Raw genomic sequence first — 10,056 nt, forward strand, 5'->3', positions numbered from 1 at the left:
GAGTACAGCTTGATGTGTTCCACCCTCAGGGAGCAGCAGCCAACCGTATCAGCCGTCTCCCCCTCCTCCTTCTCATTCCCCGCCCTCAAGGCCAGCTATAGGACACACAGGATGGAGGGCAGTATTTAGGTATCCAACCTCAATAGAAAAGGCTTGGAGTGGTGAAAACAGAACCTTGCTCACAACAATCCAGTCACAGCTAATAGATGAACTGTAACGTGTAATTATCCTCACCTTGTCTATGAAGTAGAGAGCCACAGCTCTCTGTCTGACCCTCATCTCTTTAGACTTCCAGTCCTCTCTGTACTGGGCCCTCAGGCGCTCCACACACTTCTTCAGCCTCCGGGCTGTCTCATACTTCTGCCAGTCCTTCTCGCCCTGCACACAGGCAGACATGGAACAGAGGCAGACAGGGGACAGAGGCAGACACGGAACAGAGGCAGACACGGGACAGAGGCAGACACAGGACAGAGGCAGACACGGAACACAGGCAGACACGGAACAGAGACAGACAGGGGACAGAGACAGACACAGGACAGAGGCAGACACGGAACACAGGCAGACACGGAACAGAGACAGACACGGAACAGAGACAGACACGGGACAGAGACAGACACAGAACAGAGGCAGACACGGGACAGAGACAGACACAGAACAGAGGCAGACACGGGACAGAGACAGACACGGAACAGAGACAGACACAGAACAGAGGCAGACACGGGACAGAGACAGACACAGAACAGAGGCAGACACAGAACACAGGCAGACACGGAACAGAGACAGACACGGAACAGAGACAGACACGGAACAGAGACGGAACAGAGACAGACACGGAACAGAGACAGACACGGGACAGAGACGGAACAGAGACAGACACAGAACAGAGGCAGACACGGAACAGAGACAGACACGGAACAGAGACAGACACGGAAGAGAGACAGACACGGAACAGAGACAGACACGGAACAGAGACAGACACGGAAGAGAGACAGACACGGAACAGAGACAGACACGGAACAGAGACAGACAAGGAACAGAGACAGACACGGAACAGAGACAGACACGGAACAGAGACAGACACGGAACAGAGACAGACACGGAACCGAGGCAGACACGGAACAGAGACAGACATGGAACAGAGACACACACGGAACAGAGACAGACACGGAACCGAGGCAGACACGGAACAGAGGCAGACACGGAACAGAGACAGACACGGAACCGAGGCAGACACGGAACAGAGGCAGACACAGAACAGAGGCAGACACGGAACAGAGGCAGACACGGAACAGAGGCAGACACAGAACAGAGGCAGACACAGAACAGAGACAGACACGGGACAGAGACAGACACGGGACAGAGACAGACATAGGACAGAGACAGAGACGGGACAGAGACAGACACGGAACAGAGGCAGACACGGGACAGAGGCAGACACAGAACAGAGGCAGACACAGAACAGAGGCAGACAGAACAGAGACAGACACAGAACAGAGACAGACACGGGACAGAGACGGAACAGAGACAGACACGGAACAGAGACAGACACGGAACAGAGACAGACACGGGACAGAGACAGACACGGAACAGAGACAGACACGGAACAGAGACAGACACGGGACAGAGACAGAACGGAGACAGACACAGAACAGAGACAGACACGGGACAGAGACGGAACAGAGACAGACACGGAACAGAGACAGACACGGGACAGAGACAGACACGGGACAGAGACAGACACAGAACAGAGACAGACACAGAACAGAGACAGACACGGGACAGAGACGGAACAGAGACAGACACGGAACAGAGACAGACACGGGACAGAGACAGACACGGACAGAGACAGACACGGGACAGAGACAGACACGGGACAGAGAGAGACACGGGACAGAGACAGACACGGACAGAGACAGACACGGACAGAGATAGACACGGGACAGAGACAGACACGGAACAGAGACAGACACGGGACAGAGACGGAACAGAGACAGACACGGAACAGAGACAGACACGGGACAGAGACAGACACGGGACAGAGACAGACACAGAACAGAGACAGACACGGGACAGAGACGGAACAGAGACAGACACGGAACAGAGACAGACACGGACAGAGACAGACACGGACAGAGACAGACACAGAACAGAGGCAGACACGGGACAGAGACAGACACAGAACCGAGGCAGACACGGAACAGAGACGGAACAGAGACAGACACGGAACAGAGGCAAACACAGAACATAGGCAGACACGGAACAGAGACAGACACGGACAGAGACAGACACGGACAGAGACAGACACGGGACAGAGACAGACACGGGACAGAGACAGACACAGAACAGAGGCAGACACGGGACAGAGACAGACACAGAACCGAGGCAGACACGGAACAGAGACGGAACAGAGACAGACACGGAACAGAGGCAAACACAGAACATAGGCAGACACGGAACAGAGACAGACACGGACAGAGACAGACACGGACAGAGACAGACACGGGACAGAGACAGACACGGGACAGAGACAGACACAGAACAGAGACAGACACAGAACAGAGACAGACACGGGACAGAGACGGAACAGAGACAGACACGGAACAGAGACAGACACGGGACAGAGACAGACACGGACAGAGACAGACACGGGACAGAGACAGACACGGGACAGAGACAGACACGGGACAGAGACAGACACGGACAGAGACAGACACGGACAGAGATAGACACGGGACAGAGACAGACACGGAACAGAGACAGACACGGGACAGAGACGGAACAGAGACAGACACGGAACAGAGACAGACACGGGACAGAGACAGACACGGGACAGAGACAGACACAGAACAGAGACAGACACGGGACAGAGACGGAACAGAGACAGACACGGACAGAGACAGACACGGACAGAGACAGACACAGAACAGAGGCAGACACGGGACAGAGACAGACACAGAACCGAGGCAGACACGGAACAGAGACGGAACAGAGACAGACACGGAACAGAGGCAAACACAGAACATAGGCAGACACGGAACAGAGACAGACACGGAACAGAGACAGACACGGAACAGAGACAGACAAGGAACAGAGACAGACACGGAAGAGAGGCAGACACGGAACAGAGACGGAACAGAGACAGACACAGAACAGAGGCAGACACGGGACAGAGACGGAACAGAGACAGACACGGAACAGAGACAGACACGGGACAGAGACATACACGGAACAGAGACAGACAGAACAGAGACAGACACAGAACAGAGACAGACACGGGACAAAGACGGAACAGAGACAGACACGGAACAGAGACAGACACGGGACAGAGACAGACACGGAACAGAGACAGACACGGAACAGAGACAGACACGGAACAGAGACAGACACGGAACAGAGACAGACACGGGACAGAGACAGACACGGGACAGAGACGGAACAGAGACAGACACGGAACAGAGACAGACACGGGACAGAGATAGACATGGACAGAGACAGACACGGGACAGAGACATACACGGGACAGAGACATACACGGGACAGAGACAGACACGGACAGAGACGGAACAGAGACAGACACGAAACAGAGACAGACACGGGACAGAGACAGACACGGGACAGAGACAGACACAGAACAGAGACAGACACGGGACAGAGACAGACACAGAACAGAGACAGACACGGGACAGAGACAGACACAGAACAGAGACAGACACGGGACAGAGACAGACACAGAACAGAGACAGACACGGGACAGAGACGGAACAGAGACAGACACGGAACAGAGACAGACACGGACAGAGACAGACACAGAACAGAGACAGACACGGGACAGAGACGGAACAGAGACAGACACGGAACAGAGACAGACACGGGACAGAGACAGACACGGGACAGAGACAGACACAGAACAGAGACAGACACAGAACAGAGACAGACACGGGACAGAGACGGAACAGAGACAGACACGGAACAGAGACAGACACGGGACAGAGACAGACACGGACAGAGACAGACACGGGACAGAGACAGACACGGGACAGAGACAGACACGGGACAGAGACAGACACGGACAGAGACAGACACGGACAGAGATAGACACGGGACAGAGACAGACACGGAACAGAGACAGACACGGGACAGAGACGGAACAGAGACAGACACGGAACAGAGACAGACACGGGACAGAGACAGACACGGGACAGAGACAGACACAGAACAGAGACAGACACGGGACAGAGACGGAACAGAGACAGACACGGAACAGAGACAGACACGGACAGAGACAGACACGGACAGAGACAGACACGGACAGAGACAGACACAGAACAGAGGCAGACACGGGACAGAGACAGACACAGAACCGAGGCAGACACGGAACAGAGACGGAACAGAGACAGACACGGAACAGAGGCAGACACAGAACACAGGCAGACACGGAACAGAGACAGACACGGAGCAGAGACAGACACGGAACAGAGACAGACACGGAACAGAGACAGACACGGAACAGAGACAGACACGGAACAGAGGCAGACACGGAACAGAGACGGAACAGAGACAGACACAGAACAGAGGCAGACACGGGACAGAGACGGAACAGAGACAGACACGGAACAGAGACAGACACGGGACAGAGACAGACACGGAACAGAGACAGACAGAACAGAGACAGACACAGAACAGAGACAGACACGGGACAGAGACGGAACAGAGACAGACACGGAACAGAGACAGACACGGGACAGAGACAGACACGGAACAGAGACAGACACGGAACAGAGACAGACACGGAACAGAGACAGACACGGAACAGAGACAGACACGGAACAGAGACAGACACGGGACAGAGACAGACACGGGACAGAGACGGAACAGAGACAGACACGGAACAGAGACAGACACGGGACAGAGACAGACACGGGACAGAGACAGACACAGAACAGAGACAGACACGGGACAGAGACAGACACAGAACAGAGACAGACACGGGAGAGAGACAGACACAGAACAGACAGACACGGGACAGAGACAGACACAGAACAGAGACAGACACGGGACAGAGACGGAACAGAGACAGACACGGAACAGAGACAGACACGGACAGAGACAGACACAGAACAGAGACAGACACGGGACAGAGACAGACACGGGACAGAGACAGACACGGACAGAGACAGACACGGACAGAGACAGACACGGACAGAGACAGACACGGACAGAGACAGACACGGACAGAGACAGACAGACAGGTTACATCAGATTTAGGGTGAGTGATAAGGTCAGGATAAGGGAGTGAGGGACTCCTTTAGTAACCTCCTTTATTTGAGGTTAGGGTGAGAGGGTCATGGTTAGGAGTTAGATCTTAGAGTTACCTTGATTCTGGAGCTGAAGTAAATGTACTTGTTAGGGTTAGGAGGTTTAAGGTTGTCATTACCTTGATTCTGGAACTGGGGTTGAGCATGATGTACTTAATAGAACCCTGGATGTTCTCAGTCCACGACACCAGCCATGTGACCTTGTTGTCATGACGAACCTCCTTCCAGCGCGTGCCCTGGGGCGGCTTGGGGTGCTTGGAGTCTCTGAGGAGAAGAGGAGAGGGGCAGAGAGAAGGTTTGAAGAAGAATAAAGCAATACATTGGATCAAAGAGACTGAGTGAGACAACTTGGGGAAGAGGGGCTGAGAGATGTAGTGTTTTAGCTGGTCTAAGAGGTAAGCCTAGTCCACGTGGGTTCACCCCAAATCCTTTAGGGCTTGAGGCCTTCAGACCTCTCAATGGTATACTGAGGTTCTTCAAAGGAGTAAGGCTTCAATTGTGTTCTAAAGTCAAAGCTGATCCTGTTTTGACATTTCCTCTCCTATCACAGGACCGGGGTGAACAACACACCAAAACAACGCCAAGCTTAGCAGGTAGATGGCCAGCTTGTCCTTTTATTGTTTCCACCACTGGACTGGGCTCGAGGCGACACACACATGCGTGCGCATGCACACACACACACACGTGCACACATGAACACACACATACACACATACACACACACACACAACTGAGCCTGGGGCTACACAGACAGAGAAATGGCCTTTGACACACACGTAAACAACCATAGCATGTTTAAGACCATCACACACACAAACACAAACCATGCATGGAAACTAGAAGAGCCAGGACAGGACAGAGCCAGGACAGGACAGAGCCAGGACAGGACAGAGACAGGACAGGACAGAGCCAGGACAGAGCCAGGACAGAGCAAGGACATGACAGAGCCAGGACAGGACAGAGCCAGGACAGGACAGGACAGAGCCAGGACAGAGCCAGGACAGGACAGAGCCAGGACAGGACAGAGCCAGGACAGAGCCAGGACAGAGCAAGGACATGACAGAGCCAGGACAGGACAGAGACAGGACAGGACAGAGCCAGGACAGGACAGGACAGCGCCAGTACAGGGCAGAGACAGGACAGAGCCAGGACAGGACAGAGCCAGGACAGAGCCAGGACAGAGCCAGGACAGAGCCAGGACAGAGCAAGGACAGGACAGAGTCAGTACAGGACAGAGACAGGACAGGACAGAGACAGGACAGGACAGAGCCAGGACAGGACAGAGCCAGGACAGAGCCAGGACAGAGCAAGGACATGACAGAGCCAGGACAGGACAGAGACAGGACAGGACAGAGCCAGGACAGGACAGGACAGCGCCAGGACAGGGCAGAGACAGGACAGAGCCAGGACAGGACAGGACAGAGCCAGGACAGGACAGAGACAGGACAGAGCCAGGACAGAGACAGGACAGAGCCAGGACAGGACAGAGACAGGACAGAGCCAGGACAGAGCCAGGACAGGACAGGACAGAGCCAGGACAGAGCCAGGACAGGACAGGACAGAGCCAAGACAGGACAGGACAGAGCCAGGACAGGACAGGACAGGACAGCAAGCAAAGATACTTTTTACCCTGGATAAAAATAGCTGCAGCAATCACAACAAGGCAGACATGGAGGGGGAGATAAGAGGGGGGAGGGAGGGAGGCATACAGAGGAAGGAGGGAGAAGTGGGGGACAGACATACAGCAGGGAGAGGAGGGATAAGGGAGAGAACAGAGGAACATAACAATGGGGCAGAGGGGTGGAGGACTCTTTTACATAAAAACACACACACATACAATAAGAAATCCCGTCACCGTAGAAAAAAAGGGTGTGACGTCAGGAACATAAAACTCCCACAAAACACAATGTCCCAATAACATGTTCTCTTCTCACGAGACATAGGTTCACACCCTTACACATGAAGCCGATAGAATCCATACAGGAGCAGGCACAACTTGGTAAGCAATTCAATATGATTGTTGCAGGCCTCAATAGCTTACACCTCAAATATATAGTGGTATACAGGGACCTCTTGTGGTAGGAACACAAAACTTCACATTTATCATGAACTTGGTGATCCATTAAATTTTTTTATTTCTTTATTTAACTAGGCAAGTCAGTTTAAGAACAAATTCTTATTTACAATAGGAACAGTGGGTTAACTGCCTTGTTCAGGGGCAGAACGACAGATTTTTGCCTTGTCAGCTCTGGGATTTGATGTAGCAACCTTTCGGTTACTAGTCCAACGCTCTAACCACTTGGCTACCTTTCTACCAACAATCCCTCACAATGCTCATTCATCACCCTCTTTCCAACTAATGATGATGAAGATGGGGAGACTCACTTGCTGCAGTTGATAATGATGTCTTCAGGGCGGATGCGGCGTTTCAGCATGCCCATCTTTGGGTGGTCCCCACGCCCCCTGAACAGACCGGGAGGCTCGATGCGAAAGTTTCCAATTCGCTCCTTATGGTTGTCCATCACACAGAAACCATACTCCTGGAGGATACGCTCATTCTCCTCTTTGATTTTCTGGAAAACATTGGAGAACGTTGGAGGGTGTGTGAGCTGTAAACGTGTGTACTGTATGTGTACTGTATGTGTGTGTCTGTGTGTGCGAGCGCGTGTGCACATGTTGGTTCAGGGCCTCACCAGTTTCTCATCTTTGGACATCTGTTTCCGGGCCTCTGATTGGGCCTTGAAGTACTCGCTCATCTCCGTGAAGTTACACTTGTTTATATCTGTGATCTTTGACTTCTCCTCCGATGTCATTTCCTGGGGTTAAAGGACAGAATAGAGTTTTATTCATACAGGGGATCAAATGAGACTAAGGTCTCATTTGCAGTAGAGCCCTGTTTTCAATACAAAGAAAAAACATGCGCATTAAGAAAAACAATCACAATTAACATTTAAATGATCAGAAATCTATTTTTTGAAGGACCCAAGAGGCCCTAGAACATCCATTCCAACAGTTTGTTTTTCACATGTAAGGTGCAGCATATCTGAAGTGTAATGTAATTCATTGACATCGTTTTAGAATGAGGCATTCTATAAGAGATCAAAGATGTCAGATAAATTGGAAATGTTTGCATTAGCGCTTTATAGATAATTAACATACAATGCTGCTCTCTTCTGGCGGTCAAAGAGGCCCAACCTACTTTTAGATATCAGGAACAGTGGTGAGTTTTAAAACCAGAGCCAGTAATGAACCTCAGTGCACAATGATATACAGCATCCAAGTGTGGACGCTGCAGCATGCATGTAAACAACACCCCATAATCCAATAATCCAATATACACATAATGGTAAAGGTTACCTGCCCTTTCCCACTTGGACAAAAGGAACACTTATGTGAGAATGCTGTTCATTGACTACAGCTCAGCGTTCAATACCACAGTGCCCACAAAGCTCATCACTAAGCTAAGGACCCTGGGACTAAACACCTCCCTCTGTAACTGGACCCTGGACTTCCTGACGGGCCTCCCCCAGGGGGTGAGGGTAGGTAGCAACACATCTGCCACGCTGATCCTCAACACTGGAGCTCCCCAGGGGTGCGTGCTCAGTCCCCTCCTGTACTCCGTGTTCACCCACGACTGCATGGCCAGGCACGACTCCAACACCATCATTAAGTTTGCAGACGACACAACAGTGGTAGGCCTGATCACCGACAAGGACGAGACAGCCTATAAGGAGGAGGTCAGAGACCTGGCCGGGTGGTGCCAGAATAACAACCTATCCCTCAACGTAACCAAGACTAAGGAGATGATTGTGGACTACAGGAAAAGGAGGACCGAGCACACCCCCATTCTCATGAACGGGGCTGTAGTGGAGCAGGTTGAGAGCTTCAAGTTCCTTGGTGTCCACATCAACAACAGTCTAGAATGGTCCAAACACACCAAGACAGTCGTGAAGAGGGCACGACAAAGCCTATTCCCCCTCAGGAAACTAAAAAGACTTGGCATGGGTCCTCAGACCCTCAAAAGGTTCTACAGCTGCAACATCGAGAGCATCCTCACTGGTTGCATCACTGCCTGGTAAGGCAATTGCTTGGCCTCCGACCGCAAGGCACTACAGAGGGTAGTGCGTATGGCCTAGTACATCACTGGGACTAAGCAGCCTGCCATCCAGGACCTCTACACCAGGCGGTGTCAGAGAAAGGCCCTAAAAATTGTCAAAGACCCCAGCCACACCAGTCATAGACTGTTCTCTCTACTACCGCATGGCAAGCGGTACCGGAGTGCCAAGTCTAGGACAAAAAGGCTTCTCAACAGTTTTTACCCCCAAGCCATAAGACTTCTGAACAGGTAATCAAATGGCTACCCGGACTATTTGCATTGTGTGCCCCCCCAACCCCTCTTTTACGCTGCTGCTACTCTCTGTTTATCATATATGCATAGTCACTTTAACTATACATTCATGTACATACTACCTCAATTGGGCCGACCAACCAGTGCTCCCGCACATTGGCTAACCGGGCTATCTGCACTGTGTCCTGCCCGGTTAGCTGTGTCCTGCCCACCACCCGAGAGCATATCTTTTGTTTTGTTAGCATTCAGCACCAACTTAAGATCAGAAAGTGTCTTCTGCAGTACCAGAATTTTAAAATGCTTGGCCAACAGTAGGTGCAATGGAGTATAACACAGTATTCCATGGGGCATAACTCAACTGATATCTGTCTGAACGTTCCCCTAGAGGAAACA

The 10,056-nt window shown here is 51.8% G+C and overlaps 1 protein-coding gene across 1 annotated transcript in view; it reads right to left on the reverse strand.

Moving 5' to 3' along the window:
* The window catches only part of LOC139398614 (DNA topoisomerase 1-like), a gene marked incomplete at its 5' end in the record, with an annotated part of 16,874 nt that extends 8,743 nt beyond the window's left edge, over positions 1–8,131 (reverse strand). The window contains 5 exons of the mRNA XM_071144545.1: positions 1–95; positions 235–378; positions 5,435–5,579; positions 7,701–7,888; positions 8,009–8,131. The exon at positions 1–95 is cut by the window's left edge and continues 91 nt beyond it. Of these exons, the coding sequence (XP_071000646.1) occupies positions 1–95; positions 235–378; positions 5,435–5,579; positions 7,701–7,888; positions 8,009–8,131 (695 nt within the window). The remainder of the gene's footprint in view (positions 96–234; positions 379–5,434; positions 5,580–7,700; positions 7,889–8,008) is intronic.
* Between the last annotated feature and the right edge of the window lie 1,925 nt (positions 8,132–10,056).

Source organism: Oncorhynchus clarkii, unplaced genomic scaffold (genome assembly GCF_045791955.1).
Source record: "Oncorhynchus clarkii lewisi isolate Uvic-CL-2024 unplaced genomic scaffold, UVic_Ocla_1.0 unplaced_contig_8693_pilon_pilon, whole genome shotgun sequence".
NCBI lineage: Eukaryota > Metazoa > Chordata > Actinopteri > Salmoniformes > Salmonidae > Oncorhynchus > Oncorhynchus clarkii.